General features: G+C 48.9%; 1 protein-coding gene and 1 long non-coding RNA gene across 4 annotated transcripts in view; one reads left to right on the plus strand and one right to left on the minus strand.

Moving 5' to 3' along the window:
- KREMEN1 (kringle containing transmembrane protein 1) overlaps positions 1-17392 on the plus strand; it is a 65445-nt gene extending 48053 nt beyond the window's left edge. The window contains exons 6-9 of one of the 3 annotated variants that reach the window (XM_046639167.1): positions 9318-9650; positions 10562-10723; positions 11861-11945; positions 13817-17392. In XM_046639167.1, the coding sequence (XP_046495123.1) occupies positions 9318-9650; positions 10562-10723; positions 11861-11945; positions 13817-13985 (749 nt within the window). In that variant the 3' untranslated portion in view covers positions 13986-17392. Of the gene's footprint in view, positions 1-9317; positions 9651-10561; positions 10828-11860; positions 11946-13816 lie in introns of those variants that run through there. The other 2 variants (XM_046639168.1, XM_046639169.1) reach the window with 2 other exon arrangements.
- Positions 17386-20123, minus strand: LOC124226215 (uncharacterized). Its single transcript, XR_006885251.1, has 2 exons — positions 19198-20123; positions 17386-18224 (listed from the first exon to the last, which is right to left on the minus strand). It is a non-coding gene; the product is annotated as an uncharacterized LOC124226215 (long non-coding RNA).
- Between the last annotated feature and the right edge of the window lie 801 nt (positions 20124-20924).

A 20924-nucleotide genomic window follows, 5' to 3' on the forward strand; every position in this document is an offset into this window, starting at 1 on the left:
ACAGACATTTAACAAGTAATTAATTGTAGTTGTGCCATGTGCTTTGAAGATGTGGCCTATTGTGAGATGCTTAGACAACCTAGAAAGGGTAACCTTTCCAATTTAATATAGACACTGATATAACTTCAGTATCCGCTTAAAGATCCTCTTGTATTATTGTATTTTCCAAGCCCTTTTGGTGTTTTCTTAGGCTTTTGGGATTTATATCTTAGTGTGATGCAGCTGAGAAGAAGAGTATAAGCTTCGAGTTGGCTTTCCAGGCCTGGTAGTGAGGGTGCCCTTACTCCCCTCCTCTCTGACCTGCCACACTTGTAAGATGCTGGCTAGGGGCAGAGGGTGCTCTGAATGGGGTGTGGATCCAGGGTTTTGACCTCTCCAACACCTTGTCCTAACCTCTAGGCCACCCGATCCCTTATCATAATCCATCGACATCCACTCAGTGGTGGTGAGACTGTGGGAGCCATAGTACCAATGCAGTGCCAGATTTTAAGATGGTAGAAAGGAGATGGTCACAAATGAGACAGACAAAAATAAAAGCTTGAGATTACTAAGATGTACTATAGAGTTTCTAGTGTCTTTTTTAGTCATTAAGCTAGAATAGATATAGTCTTGACATTTCAACTAGGCAGACTGGCTCAATTTTAAGCAAAAATGCCATATGGTGTATCAGTTTCCTAGGGTTGCTGTAACAAATTATCACAAACTGGGTGGCTTGAAACAACGGAAATTTATTCTCGTAGTTTGGGAGGCTAGAAGTCCAAAATCAAGGTGTCATCAGGGCCGTGCTCCTTCTGAAGGCTCCAGGGAAAAATTCTTCTTTGCCTCTTCCTAGCTTCTGGTCATTGCTGGCAATCCTTGGCATTCCTTGGCTTGGAGGTGCATCACTTCAATCTCTGCCTCCTTCTTCACGTGGCTGTCTTCCCTCTGTGTGTGTCTCTGCCTCTGTGTCTCTCTGTATCTCCTTATGAGGACACTAGTCATTGGGTTTAGGGCCCATCCTAATCTAGTAAGGCCTCATTTAACTTGATTACATCTGTAAAGACCGTATTTCCTAATAAGGTCACATTCACAGATACAATTCACAAATTGCCTGGTATGCTCTTAAGCGATAAAAGAGAGGAAATAAACATTTATCGAATACCTAGTTTATATTCAGGCTTTATGTAAATTATCATCTTAGGTCCTCCTGGCAGCCATCTGAGGAAGGCATTATCATTTGAACTCTCATTTTCCAGGAGAGAATCCTAGGGAACTAGACAGTAAACAGAAGCAGGATGTGGGGTTTGCTACCTGTTTTTCTACTTTAAACAGAATATACATAGCATTAATTTTTTAAAATGGAAAATAAGTGTTGGTGAGGATATGGAGAAACTGGGACCCTCACACATTGCTGGTGGAAATGTTAAATGGTGCAGCTGCTTTGGAAAACAGTCCAGCAGTTCCTCAAAACGTACAACAGAATTACGTTATGACCCAGTAATTCCAGTCCTAAGTATATACCTGAGAGAGTTGAAAAGATATCTTTACACAAAGACTTGCACAGAACGTTCACAGCAGCATTATTCATAGTAGCGAAAAAGTGGCACCAACCCAAATGTCCATCAGCTGTTGAATGGGTAAACGGAATGTGGTATATCTATACAAGGGAATATTACTTAGCCACAAAAAGAAATGAAATGCTGATATGTCCTACAACATGATGAACTTTGGAAACATTATGCTCAGTTAAAGAAACCAGACACATCAGGCCATGTATTTTATGATTCCATTTATAGGAAATGTGCAGAATAGGCCAACCCATACAGACAGAAAACAGATTAATGGTTACCAAGGGCTGCGGAGAGGGGAGGAATGGGAAGTGGACTGCTTAACGGATATGGATCTTTTTGGGGTGACAAAAATTTTCTGGAATTAGATAATAGTGATGGTTGCACAACATTGTGAATATACTAATACCACTGAATTGTACACATTAAGATGGTTAAAATAGTGAGTTTTATGTCAATAAAAATAAAATATAGTTTTTATGATAATCTTTCATTCATTTAGCACATTTTTTAAAATTTTTATTTATTTATTTTTTTGTGTGAGGAAGATTGACCCTGAGCTAACATCTGTTGCCAGTCTTCCTCTTTTTTTTGCTTGAGGACGATTGGCCCTGAGCTAACATCTGTGCCAATCTTCCTCTATTTTGTATGTGGGACACCCCCACGGCATGGCTTGATGAGCAGTGTGTAGGTCCGTGCCTGGGATCTGAACCCACGAACCCTGGGCTGCTGAAGCAGAGCCTGTGAACTTAACCACTACGCCACTGGGCTGGCCCAGTTTAGCATATTTTTGGGGGGCATCTGCTGTGTGGCAGAAAAAATTGTTTTATTTAGTACAATGGGTCTAGTGGAGGTGTCAAATGGAAATAATTTGGTTTAAAGTCAGTCATGTAGCAAGTACCATCTTTGATAGTAGAAACGTATCCAGGAGGTTGTACTAGGCCTGACACAAAGATGCACTAAAACGAATTAATTACGATGAAAATAATTGCTGCCTCTGAGTGCTTGCTGTGTGCTAGACTTGATGCTGCGTACTTTTGTTTATTTTTTATTTAATCCTTGCAACAGCCCTGTTGATAAGAAAACTGTGGATCGAAAGATAAAATAATTTGTCCAAGCTAATAAGTGCCAAAGCCAGGATTCAAACCCAGGTTTGTCACATTTTTAGTTTTTCTCTTTTCAGCAGCAGAATCCCTTTTATTAACAATAATAAAATAGATCCTAATAACAGATCCAGTTTAGTGCTTTAATGTGTGTGAACAGAGTTGGCCCGGTTGTTCTGATTATCATCAGATAGGCCCCTTCTGCAGCTCTCCAGAGGCTGCCCTCTCGGGCCTCCATTCACTCAGCTGGGAAGGTTGACCTTCTGAGAGGCTGCATGCTCTAGACTCCAGGGACCCTGATATCTGTGGACTGGCAGGGGCTCCAGACAGTAACCAACTCTAATACTCACGCGCCTCTGCAAAGAAAAGTACAAAATGCAGCCCTGCAGAAATAACCCCTGAAATTTCACCTACTAGAGAGTAAAATAGTTTCAATAGCTCGAGGTCCGCCTCATGGAAATCCTTTTCATTCACTGGATGAGGCTGAGCATCTTGGAGGTGGTGACTATGGACTGTCCTACAACGTGGGAGGGCAAAGAAGTCTCTCCGAAGAGCTTGGAGGAGAAGTTAGATGGTGAGAGAAGGACCAGATTGCAGTCTCTGTGTCCCATAACATCAGGCTCTGCTACCAGCGTGGCTCGAACCCGAGTCTCAGGCAGAATGTCAGTGAGATCCTCCTGTTCTTCACTCCTTCCAGAAGAGCGTCCTGGGCTCCTCGGCTCTAGAGGCACTTAGCCTGCATTTGCACCTCTGCAGAGAGACTACAGAGGCAGCTGGCGGAAGCTGTCTGCTCAGTTACTGTTGCCGCATCAAGTCATTTGTCATAGGCTCTGTGGCTGGTTTTCCAGCAAGCTCTCAGGAGCTTAGGGAGGTCACCGGAGTAGGCCGCGTACTGTGTGTAAATGCAGCACTGACGGAGGCTTCAGAGCCTCTGGTACCCCTGGAATTTGATTTATTGAGTCAATGGAACGAAACAGAAGATGAAGTAGGCCAAGACAATAGTGGGTTACAGGGACTGCCCAGGCACTCAACTTCTCAACTTCTGCCTCAGCTTCTCGGCACTCAAGGGAGAACCACACGGACTGGGCCTTTCCTTGTAACATTAGTTGAGCACTTACATTTACAGGGCACCATGCCGTTCACTTTCCATGCATTCTCTCCCTTAATTCTCATAATACTGTGAAGCAAGTATTATTATCCTTATTTGCCTGAGGAGAAAACTGAGGCTCATAAAAGTTCAGTAACTTGCCCGAGGCCCCGCAGATAGAGATCCTGCCCTTGTGTAATTTATATTTTAGTGGGAAGTGAAGAGATTAGTGGTGAAAAATATTAAGGGCCTGAGGACAGGTAGGATCTCACCACTGGGACTGCATTCGTAATTGTGTTTCATAGGCTCTAAGATGCCATCAATTGTGAGATGCCACATTATTTTACATACCACTGAGAAAAAAAATGCTTCCGATTAAACAATGACATGCGTTGATTGAAAGACAGATCCCAATTTTAAAGATTAAAATGTGGCCCTTAGAATTGATAAAATACCGTAATACTCTTTTCCTTTCCTGGGTGCCAATTCAGTGGAGTCTCATTCATGGCTGGGACCCGTTTGGTTAAGGTTTGTTTCCTGGGACATATCCATCATCGTTCATGTCTAGAAGCAGAGCGCTCAGCTGCATCTGGGGGAAGCTGGCCGTTCCTACTGATGCCTGAAGCTTATTCCTGAAGAAACTGACTGAGCTAATATTGAGGTGGACTGGAGGCTTGAAAAGGTGTTTAATCACAGAAGGCAGGAGGACACTGGCTTTTTGCCACTGGAGGTTTTGCTCAGGTCTGTTGCGTGCCCTCCACCTGCCCAGGTTGTATGTGTCAGGCTAATCTCCCTTTCAAAAAGTAAGACCTTGAATATATTCCTAAGTTTCAAGTTTCCTATTGAATTGTCACTGAATTTTAAGAATCTTACCATAGATGTCATGTGTTTGCTCTCACAATTGCTGTATTGGATGTGCTGTCTGCATGGCTCAAATCTGGGAATCAAAAGTTCTAAGTTGAAGGTCTGTCCTTGCTGTTGAAATATCAATTTAACCTGGATCCTTTATTCTTTACAAATAATAATAATAGTACAGCTAACACTGACTGAGCTGGTACCATATGCCAGATCCTATACTAAACATGTTACATGTTACCAGCTCATTTTAATTTTTATAACACCCCACGAGGGAGAAACTTATTATTTTCATTTTATAGATGAGGTATACAGAGGTGTAGTATATTGCTCAAATTTATAGTTAGTACGTGGTAAAGTCGGGATTAGAACCCAGGAGGTCTTTCTCTAAAGTTTCCATTTTTAAAAAAATGTAGGTTTATTGAGGTATAATTTATATACAGTAAAGATCACCCTTTTCGTTGTATGATTCGATAAGACAGTCAAGATAAAGAACTTTTTCATCACCTCGGAAGGTTCTCTTATGCCCCTGTGTGGGCAGTCCTCTCCCCGACCCCCAGCCTTCAGCAACCGCTGAGCTGTATTCCTTCTGTACAGCTTTGCCTTCTGAAGAATGTCATATAAATGGGATTACACAGCATTTAACCGTTTGTGTCCGGCTTCTCTCACTTAGAATAATGCTTTTGAGGTTCACCTGTGTTGTTTCAGTAGTTCTGTTTATTGCTTAGAAGTGTCCCTTTGTACAAACGTATCAAATTTGTGATACTTTCCATTCACCAGTTGATCCATTCACCAATTGATAAACCTTGGTCTGTCTATGATAAAGGTGCTATAAAAATTGCTATAAACATACGTGTGCAAGCGTTTGTGTGGACGTGTGTTTTCATTTTTCTTGGGTAAATACCTAGGAGTTCCAGGATCTCTGGGTGACATGCTAAGTGCATATTTAGCATTATAAGACCCTGCCAACTGTTTTCCAAAGTGCTATACCATTTTGCATTCTGACCAAGAATATGTGAGACTTGTGCATCCTCTCCTGAACTTTTGTATTGTCTTTTTTTTTTTTTAACAATAGCCATTCTAGCAGGCACATAGTTGTAACTCATTGTGGTTTTAATTTGCATTTCTGTAATTACTAATGATGTTGAACATCTTTTCATGTTCTTTTTTTTTTTTTTTTGAGGAAGATTAGCCCTGAGCTAACATCTGCCAATCCTCCTCTTTTTGCTGAGGAAGACTGGCCCTGAGCTAACATCCGTGCCCATCTTCCTCTACTTTATATGTGGGACGCCTACCACAGCATGGCTTGACAAGCGGTGCCATGTCCACACCCGGGATCCGAACCGGCGAACCCCGGGCCACCCAGAAGCAGAACGTGCGAACTTAAGCGCTACGCCACTGGGCCAGCCCCCTTTTCATGTTCTTATTTGCCATCTGGTATATTCTTTGGGCCTAAAGAAGTTCCATTAGCATCTTCTCCAATGCAGGTCTGCTGTCAATGGCTTCTCAGCTTTTGTTTGAGAAAGACTTATTTCATCTTCATTTTTGAAAAATATTTTTGCTAGACAAATTCTATACTGACAGTTTTTTTTCTTTGAGTGCTTCAAAAATGTTGCTCCTCTGCCTTGTAGCTTGCATAGTTTCTAGTGCTGTCTGCTGAATCTGTGTTCCCCTGTATGTAATCTTTTCCCTTGTTCTTCCTGCTTTCAGGATTTTATCTTTGTTTTTGGTTATCAACATTTGACCATGATGTGTCTGGATGTGTTTTCTTTTTTTTCTTTTAATTTTTGTTTTTTAATTTATGTGCTTGGAGTTTGCTGAGATCCTTAGATTACCTTTCATTGACTTTGGAACATTCTTAGCTGTTCTCTCTCCAAATATTTCTTCTGCCCCATTTTCTTTTTCCTCCCTTTCTGGGACTCCAATTATGTATTGTTAGACCATTTGATATTGCTCCTCAGCTGTTGGATGCTCTATTCTGCTTTTTCCACTTACTTTTTTCTCTGTGTTTCATTTCGGATAATTTCTATTGATCTATCTTCAAATGTATTGATTCTTTCCTCAACTGTGTGTAGTCTGTTTATAAGCCCATGGAAGGAATTCTTCATCTCTGAGAGTGTCTGTTTTATTTCTCTCGTTTCCCTTTGACTCTTTTTGACAGTTCCCCTATCTCTGCTGAAATTTCTGATCTGCTCAAGCATGTTGTCCCTCTTTTCCACTAGGTCCTTTACTGTATTGATCGTGTAGTCTCTGTCAGGTAGTTCTAACAGCGGGGTCATTTTTGAGTCCGGTTCTCTGGATTGTTTTCTCTCTCCTTTTTTAAATTGATTTATAGTTGACATGTAACATTGTATTAGTTTTAGGTGTACAACATAATGATTTGATATATGGATATGTGGTGAAATGATTACCAGATGCTTTATCTCTTGATGGTGAGTTTTTTCTTTCCTGCTTGCTTTCTTGCTTTTTCTGTGTGTTGTAATATTGTATGGAATGCCCCACACCATGTGTAGAACACTAGAGGCTGAGGTAAGTAGTATTAACACCTGGGAATGGGCAGGCCTGCTTTGGGTGGGGACTGAGCCATTCCATCAGGAGTTGAGCTGGGTTTGGGTTTTCTCATTTCTGTCATTACCCTCAGTGTACCTCAGGCTTCAGATTCCTCCAGTGATGGGCTACTTACATGTGCTTGGTGTGGAGCCCGGATGCCAGTGGGTTTTTCCAGGGTTCTTGTTCCACCTTCAGTGGGGAAGTTCCTACGTGCCTGTGCCACAGAGGGGATCTTGGCCCTCCCTCAATGGTAGACTGCTGTTTCTTGTTACTTGGTGCTTTGCTCATGAAGAGGCCGTGTGTGTGGGGGGGGATGGTTCTTGCTTCTCCCGCACCATCCTTGGTCTTAGACAGGACACATTACTGGGCCTGAGAGGTGGGGCTTTTTCTGCATCCCTGCACACCTCACCTCTCCCCGCAGCCAAGCACTGCCTTGTATCTGTGGTGGCTCTCAGGAAGGAGAGAGTTCCTGCCCCTCCCTCAGGGGTAGCAGACCTCGGCTTTGCATTGGTGCGGGATCGTGGGGTTGAAGGCAACCATGGGCTGATGCCCTTTGCCTCTGCTCTTCCCTCGGAAGCAGTGGATCTTTGGCAGGAATGAGTGTTTCCTACTCCCTCCCCAGGGGCAAACAGGTTTTCCTTCTACCCTGCTCTGGGAGCGGGAGGGTTTAGTGTCCCTCCCCCAGCAACATAAGGCTTTTGCTTCCTTTGAGGGGAGGGTGTGGTAAGCAGGCAGTGTTTCACACCTGTCCCCCAGCAGCAGCTGATCACGTCCTGTACACTGGTGCCACCAAGGAGGACTCTTTGGTCTCCAGCCCTACCCCAGTCATTCTCGTGGGCACAGAGTGGAGGCCTGCACAGAATTGCTTACAAGTGAGTGCAGACTCCTGTTGTGTCTGGGTGCCCGGTTATCCTAGACTGAGAGGCTAGCCCACACTCAGCCTTCTAGCTGCTTTCTTCTCACTTGCTTTTATGGCGGCCACCTCTTCCTCTCCTGCTCTGTCGAAGATGAAACACTTTATATGACCTGACTCTCCTCAGATGGGGCTTCTTACTTTTTAGAATTAAAATTCCCTTGGTTGTCTTGATGCCTCAGCTTTCCGATGGGTTGAAGAGAAGTTCTGAGCTTTTTCTTGTTTGGATGGAAGCAACATTCTCTTACTGCTTTCTACATCCTAAAGGGGCATGGAACTCTCCCAAAGCCTGCTTTTTAATCCCAGCCCTACACTCCCTCTCAAGGACTTTCATTTCCAGGATCCTGTTTACACTTCACATAAGATATGGTGAAGTGATTCTGTCCCCTTCCTCAGCCGGCCAGTCAAAAACAGGAGACCAGAGAAATCGGTGTGCTTAGCGTAGAGGGAGCGGAACCTAGTGAGTTTCCTCTCTACAGAAACTCACTGCTCTTCTTTTTTTCCTTCTTCCCCAAAGCCCCCCAGTACAAAGTTGTATGTTCTACTTGTGGGTCCTTCTGGTTGTGCTGTGTGAGACGCCGCCTCAGCATGGCCTGACGAGCGGTGCCGTGTCTGCACCCAGGATCCGAACCGGCGAAACCCTGGGCCGCCGAAGCAGAGAATGCAAACTTAACCACTCGGCCCCAGAAACTCATTTCTTGTGCCATACTTTCCCACTTGAAAATTAAGTGTGGACCCTTATGCGAGCATATCAGGGATGCCGTGCAGCTTTTTACGACTTTACCTCATTGAGTGCCTCCCTGCAGGGAGGGCCCAGTGTTTTCAGGTGTTTTATCTCATTTGTTCTCACACATTCATGTGATACAGGAGCAGGTGGTGCTCTTTCCATCCTCAAAACTGTGAGAAGCGAGAGACCTGGAAATGAAGAACAGCCCCTGGGATCACATGGTCCAGCTGGTCCCGAACCCAGACTCTCTGACTCTAGTCTGGCCCCGATCTAGGCCACACCACTGTGCCATGTGCTACCTCTAAGGTCTCCTGGGCAAAAAAAAAAAAAAAAGCCTCCATAGTCATTCATTCAGGGTTTAAGAGATTCATTTTGTGATTTGATCCTGAAACATAAGACGGTCTGGTTTTGTGACAAAAAACAGTATCCCAAACTGGATCGCATTAGTTAGGAAGAGTTTTGTTTGTAACAGGTTGGAAAGCGAGCCCTGTGGCTGGGCCCCAGGCTGAGCCCGGTGTTCTTTTGTCTTCCACAGCTCTTGTTGGCGCCTGTGGTGGGAATTACTCGGCCATGACTTCAGTGGTCTATTCTCCTGACTTTCCTGACACCTACGCCACGGGGAGGGTCTGCTACTGGACCATTCGGGTTCCAGGAGCCTCCCACATCCATTTCAACTTCACCTTATTTGACATCAGGGATTCTGCAGACATGGTGGAGCTGCTGGACGGCTACACCCACCGTGTCCTGGTCCGTTTCAATGGAAGGAACCGCCCACCTTTGTCCTTTAATGTCTCTCTGGATTTTGTCATTTTGTATTTCTTCTCTGATCGCATCAATCAGGCCCAGGGATTTGCTGTCTTGTACCAAGGTAAGCCTTCCTGGCCTCCTGGAGGCCCTCAGGGCCCGTGCGCCCCGGCTCCTCTTGCGCCATTGCGACCTGTGGACCTTGGGCACTTCTTGCTGGGAGGACTACGAGTCAGGAGCTGCTGACTCAACTTGTGGACTTCCCCACCTCCCATTTCATAACTTGTATATGTTTCATGGTATAAAAAAGAGGTGAAACCTGTCAGTTTTGCTGTATAATAGCTCTAATGACAGTTTTCGTGGGCGGGTTAAAAGAACAACCGAAAGAAAGCTGATACTGATAGAATCAGGAGGCTCTAAAGAGGTCATGTGGTCCGTCTTCCTGCCTCTGAACATCCCGGCCAACCCCAAACACTGGTTTACCGTCTTCCTTCAAACCATCCTAAGGTGGAGCTGTACTCTCTACCCCTCTAATGTGAACACACGTGCCAGGCACATATGTTTGCCAGCACACAAGAAACATCAGGTGTCTAAGACCTAGTCTTGATCCGGCCTCCAGAAGAGTTCAGTGAGTGTGTGCTACAGGAAGTCAGAGGGAGGAGGCCTTCCCGAAGGTGGGACACTCTTGAAGAACAGATGGGATCTGGGTCCATAGAGAGGAAGCAAGAGGGCCTTCCAGGCAGAGGGAGCCATAGCTGCAATGGCGCAAGGGTAGGAAAACGATAAAGCGTGCTCAGGTGTCTGTGAAGGGAGCAGTCGAAGAATTAAAATGATTAGAAGTGAACAGCTCCTTCCTTTCCCCTCCTTCAGGGCCAGAGCCTGACAGGTTCTGCTTTGGGGCCAGTGGGGCAGTGGAGAGAATTGCACCAAACTGAATCAGAGAAACGGGCCTTTCTGCATAACCAGGGCCTCCTCCTTGTAGCTCTTCATTGTCTCCATCAACTCTCCCCCAGTTCATTCCTTTCGATCTTCCAGCCATCAAGGAAGAACCGCCGCAGGAGAGGCCCACTGCCAACCAGACGCTGGCCGAGGTGATCACGGAGCAGGCCAACCACAGTGTCAGCGCTGCCCGGTCCTCCAAAGTCCTCTACGTCATCACCACCAGCCCCAGCCACCCGCCCCAGACCGTCCCAGGTAGCAGTTCCCAGACACCATCACAGGGGACAGAAGCCACAGAGCTTGAAGGCAGCACTCTTGGCGGTTACAGAAACTGAGCACTCTTGGGTGTTTCTCATTCCGAGGCAGGTTGGGGGTACTGGCTCTGTGGCTCTGTCCTCGCCTTTGAGGGACATTTTCTCATTCGCGTGCTCCCTTCGTCCTTAGGAAAAAGTGCTCACCTCCACAGATCCAACATGTGTGCCTTTTGTACACTGTGATTAGTTAGCTAACCCAGTGTTTCCTCACTCTGAGAATATATGTCTAGAGCCCTAAGTTGTGGCCCGCTCTTGGCCATTTCAAGAGCTCTGTTCATTCGTTCCTTCAAAAGATATGCAAGTGCTCGAAAGGTGCCAGTCACTGTGTAGGCACTGGACTACCCAGTGGACCAAACAAAACCCCTGCCCTGCTGTGGCTTGTAAGTGGGAGGAGAAAGATAAGAACCGAAATAAAAAGTCAGAGAGTGATACGAGCTATGAAGACAAGTCACGCAGGCGAGGCATAGAGAATGGGTGGTGGGCTTGTGTTTTAAGCTGCGTCACCTGGTTGGGTACAGACTTCCATTCTCTCTTTTCTGCCAAGGAACTTGGGGCCTTTAGAGACTGGTAGAGCTGCAAAGCACTGTTAGCAATTAGCAAGGTTTTCAGACCGCTCCCCAGGTCCCCCGCAGGACCCCGTGTAGAAGGTCAGTGCACCTCCAGTGCTTGCTCTGCGCCATTTGTGTGTGTATGCCGATAGGATTTCACAGCTCCCACGTCTCATTCCTCAGATGAGGAAACTGAGGCCCAAAGAGGTTATAACTCCTCTGTGGTTGCATGGTGGATCCAGTGGTGGAGACGGTGTACACCACCCCTTTCGACTCCGAGTCTAGTGCACTTTGGACCACACAGCCTGCCTCTCTCTAAGAAGGAGCTCTAGAGCACGGCGAGGTGCTCAGAAGGCCTGGGCTCCGTGCCAGCCCAGCTCTCGGCTGCTCCTGCCGCTGCCCCCACCTGCTGGGAGCTCCTCTGCCAGACCTGCATCTCTGAGCTGCCTCTGTTCACTCGGTGCTTCCAACAGACCTCCTTCTGAAAACTGAGCTCAAACAGGTCCGATAAACCCTGTCTTTTGTGCTTGCAGGATGGACCGTGTATGGCCTGGCAACTCTCCTCATCCTCACAGTCACAGCCATTGTAGCAAAGATACTTCTGCACATCACATTCAAGTGAGTATGAGAGAGCTGCCCGATCCCAGGAGAGGAGGCTCAGAACTCTTTCTACTATGCTTCGTTTGTCCGGGTACAATTGTAATATCAGAACCTGGTTCCAAAGCCCTTAGTCCCAGGCACCGTCAGGCGGAGACGTTCCTCCTTCGCTGCAGAGTGAGACGTACACCTGGACAGATCGCACTAAGATTTGAGGGGTTGTTCCTCCATGTCCAGAAGATACGATCTCAAGGAGGATTGAAACAGTCTGGGCATAAAAAGCAACAATTTCCATTTTTTGGCTTGTGCTGGCCCCTTAAAGAGATCTTTATGCAAGAGCAAGGATTCCTAGGACAATACCATTGCCTGTTTCCTGATGCCTTCTAGAAATTGGGAAACATTCTTAGGAAGAGAATTCTAACACTTTATTCATTGTTGCTTAACAGTTATTTTAAGACAATTATTTAAGAAGCTTATAGCAGTTTCATCCTTCGATTCTAACCAATTTGGAAATAAATCTTTCCTTCCTTTATCTCGCTGTTCAGGTTTAACAGTTCTGCCTTCCAGGAAAGGGACAATTATTCATACTGCTGATGTTTGTGTACTTAGGGAGGGGAGTTTGTTTTTATTTTTTCTACACCCCTACTTTCTTTCCGGTGGTTTCCAGTCCAGGCTCTCTCCATTTCTCACCCCCCACCCCCAGTTTTATTGAGATATAATTGACCCACAGCCTTTCTCCATTTCAAGGCCTTCCTGAACATTGGTGTCCAGGGATAGCCACCTTTTTCCTGATCTTCTCACTTGTCATCTGCCACAGACTTTTTTTTTTGAGGAAGATTAGCCCTGAGCTAACTGCTGCCAATGCTCCTCTTTTTGCTGAGGAAGACTGGCCCTGAGCTAACATCCATGCCCATCTTCCTCTACTTTATATGTGGGACGCCTGCCACAGTGTGGCTTGCCTAGCAGTGCCATGTCCGCACCTGGGATCCAAACCAGTGAACCCCGGGCCACCGAAGCGGAACGTGCGAACTTGACCGCTGCGCCACCGGGCCAGCCCCTGACACAGACTTTTTTATGCATTAAATGCCGACTCCTCCTTTGCCCTGTGAAGGCTTCCCTTGGCCATGTGGGGCCCAACCATAGGCCTCTCCACCCTGCACTTTACATTTTTCAGTGGAAACAATGTCCTTGATACTGTTCACTGAGCCGACTCACATGCCTTCCATAAATATAAATATATATATGTATATATATGTATGTATATTTTTTTAAGTCACAATTCACGTGTTTCTGGGGAAGGCCGTGAGGCACAGTTCTGTCTGTGTGTCCCCATAGTAGCGGGAGAACAGGAGGCTTTCTCTAGGGCCCAGCGCCTCCCAGCACACTGAGGCCCTAAAGTGCGTGTCTGACTCGCATCTGACACGAGAGTGTCTCTGCAGCTCCCCTGCCAGGCAGCCCCGGGGCTGACACGGGCCAGGCAGGCACTGGCAGTCACGCAGGACCCATTGCAAGCAGAGCGGATTTGCCTTGAGCCTGTTTCAGCTGGGTGGGCTTCCAGATAAATGACATTTGAAGAAAGTTCTTCTATTTAAAAAGAAAAAAAAGAATTTGAAAACCTAATCTCTCAGGCTAGCCCTTTCCAGATTTGAATAATTCTGCCCATTACAAAGTTTTTTGGTACGCTGAGCTGCCCTTTTCCCCGCCGCTCTCCCGTCCCATAGGGCACACTTCATCCACACAACAGTCCTTCGGGTCTGTAAGGGCCCCTGTTAGTCTTTCCCAAGGCCTCGCAGAGTGTCCCGTTTCATAGATAGAGGGTCTTATGAGATGGCGGGTTGTTTTGGATGCTTTGTTCACTTTACTTGAAAAATTAAGTTATTTTCGTTTGGCAGATCCCATCGCGTTCCTGCTTCAGGGGACCTTAGGGATTGTCGTCAGCCAGGGACGTCGGGGGAAATCTGGAGCATTTTTTATCAGCCTGCTACTTCAATTTCCATCTTTAAGAAGAAGCTCAAGGGTCCGAGTCAACAAGATGACCGTAATCCTCTTGTGAGTGACTAAAGCTGCCCTGGGCCCAGGACACAGGGTCCCTCAGAGCTCAAGGCCCCCGGGGACCACCTCTCCTGTGGTTGCCTCTGGCCAGCTCTTCCCTGCCTCTCTCTCGGCCTCTTCTGGGGTGCGCTCCTGCAGACGGGGAAGGGGTGCTCTGCTGCAGGGACAGACGCAGCCTGGATTCGTCTTCCCTCATCAGCTGCTCTTAGGAGAGAGACTCAAGGTCCCGGGTCCAGGCCCTCCTGCGCCTCTCTCTCTCTTGTCTAGGAATGGGGGTGTCAGGATGGTGGGGCTGAGATGACAGCGATGGTTGTGTGCGGCACTGGGTTCAGGTACATTCTAGACAACGTCAGGTGGTGGGTAGGGGTAGTGTATGTTGAGGCTTGCTTGCTTCTCTGCTTTGTCCACACACAGATCACTTTCTCCTGGTCTTTATGGTTTGGAACAGGGCCAGACAGGGAGAATTCTGAGGTTCTCTCGAGGGTTGGCCTGGTTCTCTACTCCTGGGCATTAGCACCCCCAAAGCCCTAAAGGGGGCCCACGCTCTGTGCTGACTCAGAGGCTTTGCTCTCTGGGGGCTAGATGAGGATGGGCCTCCTCCACCCTGGGAGGGCCTGAGAATTGGGCCTGGTGACCCCCATTCATGTCACACGTGACACCTTCCACATTCGGGCTTCTTTCTGGAGCTTCTTTCCATAGCGCACTGACGAGCAGAGCAAGCTTGAAGAGCGGTCATATAAAGCATCCATTCATTTATTCACGCAGCAGACTTCACTGCAAACTCTTCTAGGTGCTCAGCAGCTCCTCGTTGGATTGGATGTGTCTGGCCTTGCACCCGAGCAGCTCGTGGTCCTGTGGAAGCTGAGCCAGGCCCCTGTCTCTCCCTGATTCTCTAAATTGACTCTCAGTTCAGAACGGGGAGTATAAATATCATGGTTTATGTAGCATTTAGGCAGCATTGTGTGAGACAGGGTGCCAGCAGTCCCTCCTTGGGTGTCCCTCCTTTTAGAATAAGATGAAAAGTGCCCCACGGCCTGTGTTCTCTGCAGCCTTCTCTGCGCTTCTTGTGGGGACAGCGTGGGGTCTAGAATGGCCTGTGGGGAAGGAGAGGGCTCCTGTCCGTGGGCCCACACCACCCTGCCCCTCAGACAGGCAGGCGAATCACAGAGGTGGCGTGAGGCGAAGGGGGTGGTTTGGGAACTGGAGACCCTCGCGGATGGGCCTCCTAAGACTGAGAGCTGCGGCCGCAGTGGCCCCCGGTTGTGAGTCAGTGCCGTCTCCACTGCAGAAGTCCCCACCGCCCGAATGCAGGCTTTGTCCACAGCAGCTGAGAAAGCAGCCAGTGCCTCTGACGGCCGGGCCTGAGCCTGTGTCAGAAAATGGCTCTCCGAAAGGCCTCGGGCCCTGGGCCTTGCTGTGCCTCTGGCCTAACAGGTTTCCTCTTAGAGCACTTTGCCTACCTCCCCCGGTCCCTAAGCCACTGCCTGCTGCTGCTCCTGTGCACCGGCAACCTGTCTGTGCCTCGCCACTCCCAGAAAGATGGACTGCCGTGTGGGGCCAGCTGGGAGGTGTCTGCAGGGAGAGGTGACACTCAGCAACCAGGAGAGATGCTAGGAGCTGGAAGGCAGGGGCATTCAGGGGAGGGAAATGGGGCAGGGGTACTCCCCCAGGCACTGTACAAGGCCTGGAGCAGGCATGGAACTGCTTGGTGCTATCTCCATGCTTTGATCTGGAAAGGGTGATTACCCTGGAGCAGCTGTCCGCAGGCCCCTGGGGCTGGAGACAAGCCTGTCCCGTACAAAGACCACTGACATGTGCAGTCTCCCCTCCCAGCTATTCCTGGCTTTGGTGGAATCTCCTCACAAACACAAGTGTCAGGTGTGTGCAGTCACAAAGGGCCCTGTGCTGTGAATAGATCCTTTCGCAGCACAAAGGGAATGTGGAATTTGGCAAAGAGTTCACCCAGCTGAGGGGCAGTTGTTCAGCTGCCCAGGGCTTACTCTGATCACTGGCTTTCAGGGCAGCCCGTGGGCCCACCCGCCCATCCTGCCCACCGCACACCTCGGGTCACGGTGTGTTGTCTGAGCCTGCAGCCCTTTCTCAGCGGTCCCAGAAGTGCTGGTGATGCCCCGGTGCTCTCCTTCCGGCCGGCCCTGGCACAGCCCTCTGCCGCCAGGATCAGCTTACTGTCCAGGGAGTGGCCATGGGAAACCCAAACCTGGCTCAGGACAGTATGGGAGGAGATGGCCATAAATTGTCCTAGGCTGAGCCTCCATAAACGCCTGGGCCACATTCTGGCCGTGGCCTTGGTTGGAACCTGTCAGCAACACCCCACACAGGGTCCCTGGTGGCTAAGTAAACTCCTGAGAAATAAATTGTCCCAGAAGAGATGAGGCGTGCTTCTAAGAGCACTGAAAGAGGAAGCACTTGATCTTTTAACAAACTGCTTTAGAAGAGAGAAAGTGGGGGTTGGAAGTTACTGGAAAGGGTGATCCTGAGAAAAGAACATTACAGATCACATAGCAGAAGATTATGAACCAGGAAGGGGAAGGGCTTTGGGGACCACGTTGGATGTTGGTTCTGAAAGCATTCTGCCCACGGCCTCTGCCCCGAGGTGACAGAGGGGAGGAGGCTGCAGGCAGACCCCTCGAGGCCTGTGTGTCCTCCTCATCCCCTCACTGCGGGTTCCCAGGCCCTGCCTTCTCAGCGTGTGTCCCAGTGGGCAGCTGATCTTCTTGCCTCCCATGGTGAATGTGCTTTGGCCAGCTGTGAACCTGGTCTCTTAGCCGTGTTTCACAGTGTGCTTGTCCCCTCTAGAAGGCACTCAGTGCCCTGTGTTCTTCCTCAAGTGTCCAGTTGCTTGCAGAGCAGAGAAAGAGGAGGGATGAGCCCCGGGGTGCCTTCCCCCCCATCCCCCATGCCGGAACAGGGTTGAGGCCTCCCTCTTGGTGTCAGCAAGGTAACGTGGTTGCTGTAACTTCTGAAGTATGGGCTCTGACTCAAGACTCCAACTGGCCAGAAACCCACAGAGATCAAAGCACTAGCAAGTACAGCTGTCCTGGCCCTTAGGCCAAACTCCTGAGGTGTGTCTGGGCACGGCCCCACCCACACACTCCATTGTCAGCCCAAGGCAGGAGTCTGACCCAGCTCAGGATCCCGCCAGGCCATCCTGATAGCAACGGGGTATGCAGGCCATTACCAAGCCCCCATGTGTCCTGGGCACTTAATCTTCACGAGCACTTATAAGTGGACGGCCTCGGAGATCCTGTCTCCTTGCCTCCTGAGGCCGCCCCAGGTCTCCCACCCAGGCGGGCCAGCACCCCCCTCCACAGCCCAGTCAGCTGGCACCTCTTGGGTTTCGAATCCCCTGCTTGGTGTTTGATGTCTGCTTTTGTTACTACCTTGGGAATTTTTAACCTTTCGATTGTTTCCTCTGGTGTCTTTGTTTACTTTCCTCACTCCTCTACCTCCTGGCCAGGTCTCTCAGCTAAGCTGCCCTGGCATGGGGTGTTCTGCAAACCTTCCACCACAGCTGCCTCTCCTCAGGCTGGCTGGCTCAGGGGTGACAGGGACTCACCCTCTGCCTACAGACCCCAGGGGGGCCCATCTCACAGGCTTCTGTCTTGCCGAGTAGAACATACTCAACAAGGCAGAAGTGGAGTGTGGAGGAAAGGCCAAGGTAAATCTGCTTCAGAAAGGATGTGTCTTCAGGAGCACGTGGTGGGGGGCTGCCGTCGTGGGGTTCACGCAGCGTCAAGACCTGCCCACATCCAGACTCACCTTCCCCTGGGGATCTTGACTTTGGATGACAAGGCTTTATTTGTAAATATGCTCTTAATATGCAACTTTGAGAATAAAATAGAAACATCATGTATTTTAAAGTATAAGATGAAGTGTGACACACTGTATACAATTTAATATATATTTTTAGGATTTTGTTATTTAAGAAAATGGAATGTAATGGTACTTAACTTTTACAAAAGAGAGAAAAATGTTATTTTTACTGTCTGAAGAAAATAAATATTCTCATTGTTGTAGAAACAGTGATGGGTCCTAGCTTGTCGTTTTTATGGGAGTGCTCCCAGCGCCCCAGGACGAGGAAGGTGTCACATGCTGGGAGACTGTGTGCTCTTAATTCTCTGCAAATGCCAGGCCTCACCGTTTGCTCAGATTTTTCTGTTCATGTCTCCAGATTTTCTCAGATCTCATCATGGCTTTGACCCACAGTTGATCTTCAGCTGGTAAGATCTGAAAGAATTGGAATTCCAAATCAACACACCACAAGGGAGAGACGGGGGTGCATCATGGTGAAGAGCACAGGGCTCTGTGCTCAGGAGGACCTAGGACGGAGAGGGGTGCTTAGTAAGAGTAGGCCCCGTAGGCCTGGGCTCACACTGCAACCCCACCGTGTACCACATGACCTTGGGAGAGTGCCCCAGCCCTGTGTGCTACTTTCTCTCTGTCAGATGGGGCACTTACAGTCCCTGCCTCATAGAGTTGTGATGGAATATTACCAGTGGTGTGTTTTCAATAAATGGTAGCTGTTCTTTGCAGAGGTTAAGTGGTAGGGGGTTAAGAACAAGGAAGTGTCTAGGATAATGGCCACGTATCTTGACTTGGGTGTTGGGAGGGGAGAGTGGGGCCATTCTTTGAGATAAAGAACATAAATGGTGGGCTGGCCCTGTGGCATAGTGGTTAAGTTCACGTGCTCTGCTTCGGCGGCCCAGGTTCATGGGTTTGGATCCCGGGCGCAGACCTACACACCGCTCATCAAACCATGCTGTGGCGGCATCCCACATAGAACATAGAGGAAGATTGGCACAGATGTTAGCTCATCTAACATGTTAGGGCCAATCTTCCTCACCAAAAACAAACAAACAAAACATAAATGGTGCCATGTCTGAGAGGAAAAATGCTGGGTTCCATTTGAGCTAAGTTAAGTGAGTTCCCTGTGGGACATCAAGGCAGAGCTGTCCAGTAGGCATTGGGCAGGCAGCCTGAGACCTGCAGAGGCTCAGGCCTGGGGAGCACAGTCCTTGGACATGTGGGCATGGATGACATCCCAGGATGTGTCTGGGGCCACCCCAGAAGGCTGCTAAGGACAGTGTCTCAGGACACAGGTGGATTAGGAGGAGCCTGGGCAGGACCAGAGTCGGGGCTGGGAGAGCCAGGAGAGGGGGCAGCTTCAGAAGCCAAAGAATCTATGAGCCAAGCTTCTGACCTGGCTGGTTCTGGCACGCACACTGCTGGTTCTGTGAGCCCCAGTTCCGAATTCTCAGGAGATGCTTTGCCAGGTGAGGTCTCTCTGCCCCAGCCGGTTATGGCTGGGAGAAAAGGGAGCACAGACCAGCCCAAGAAAAGAACACCACCACAGCCGTGCTCCTCAGAGGGGTGCCTGGATCGCTTGCCTCGGAGTTCCTGATGTGCTTGTTCAGAATGCAGCTTCCTGGGCCCCGCCCCAGACCTGCCAAGTCAGAATCCCAGGGAAGCTTCCTGAATGGTGCTGATGCTCACTGCAGTCTGACAATGATTTTAACTTGTTTGAGAAGTTTGCTTGGTAGTCACCTCTCTTCTGGAACAGATCGTCCACACTTAGACAGTTGTGTAAGTTCCGGAGGCCGCTACCCTCACCGTCAGCAGTGTGTTTGTTACTCGACTGCAAAGGCTGCGGCACTCCAGAGACTCAGTGCAGGACAGAGAGGTGGGGGAGAAAGGCGTGCCGCACAGAAGTTATTCCAGAGACTTCCCTAGAGCCCCTCTCTTTCCCACCGTCCTCCCCCTTGCTAACTTCGGCTTGCACCCACAGCGGCCAGCCCTCACACTGCTGTGGATGTTGCAATGTGATGACACCTTAAAGGCGAGCTTCACGTGAGTGTTTATCTTCTCCGAGCATTCCTTCTCTTTCCCAGAATCTCTTTCCTTCTCTGAAGGAAAATATTTTTAATGGCTGGTGGCAAACAAATGAGATGGGCTTGCTGGTGAATTTCTTTGAGACAGATTAGCCTGCAAGAGAAAAAAAAATGCAACCAGAATGTGCAACTGTCTTGCCTAAAGCAGGACCAGGAAGAGCTCCCCAAACCTATCTGAGTGGACTTTGGGGACCACTGACTTCGACCTCACCTCCTTGCTCTCCCAAACCTGAGAGACGCGGACATTGTACAACCCGGCCACATGGGAGCCAGCACCAGGGCAGCATCAGCCTCATCCTTTGTCAGGCAATCAAAGGCCCTTCTTCCTGTGGAGACGAAAAGGGCTGGACAAGAGTGACCTCGTCTCCAAGCTCGGAAGTCACATGATCATCTCCTCTCCCCCCTGGGCTGTGTGTGCCCGAAGCTGCAGTCTCTGGGGCTCCGAGAACTGGGAAGCTTTTGTTCCTCTGTGGCGGGTCGGGTCCCCACGGGGGATTGTTTTCGCTTGGCTGAAAGGGACGCTTTGGGGATAGAATATTTCAACCTCAAGAAGCAGCAACATTTGCTTGTAGCTGGAAGTCTTCATTTCTGGTCTCCAGCTGTTGTCTGGAACCATCAGGCCCCTGCTGAATGGACTACACCCAGCAACCGTGGGCGGGCAGCACCAGGCTGGGCTGGCTGTGGACCAGCCTGTGTCCAGGGGGCCCATCTCCAGGACAGCCAGCGGCAGCAACCCCCTCGGCCCTGCTGGCAGTGGTCACTGGACTCTGGGATGAACCTGCTGGCTGTGGATGACCAGGCTGGGGAAGCGGGCTCCACAGAGCAGCATTTTAGGGGGAAAGTTGATCGAAACTTGAGGTCCAGAGTAACTCCTCAGGGGAGAAAACAGAAAGGCCTGAAAGAGCCAAGGCTTTTGCAACAGGGAAGTCTCAGATTTCACTTATTTCACTCTTAGGAACGTTTACCATTGTCCCTGCTCAAATAAGGCCACTGCGCTTTTAAAAACTTAATTAGGGGCCTGCTATTTTGCACACTGATC

Source organism: Equus quagga, chromosome 15 (assembly GCF_021613505.1).
Source record: "Equus quagga isolate Etosha38 chromosome 15, UCLA_HA_Equagga_1.0, whole genome shotgun sequence".
In the NCBI taxonomy this organism is placed as follows: domain Eukaryota; kingdom Metazoa; phylum Chordata; class Mammalia; order Perissodactyla; family Equidae; genus Equus; species Equus quagga.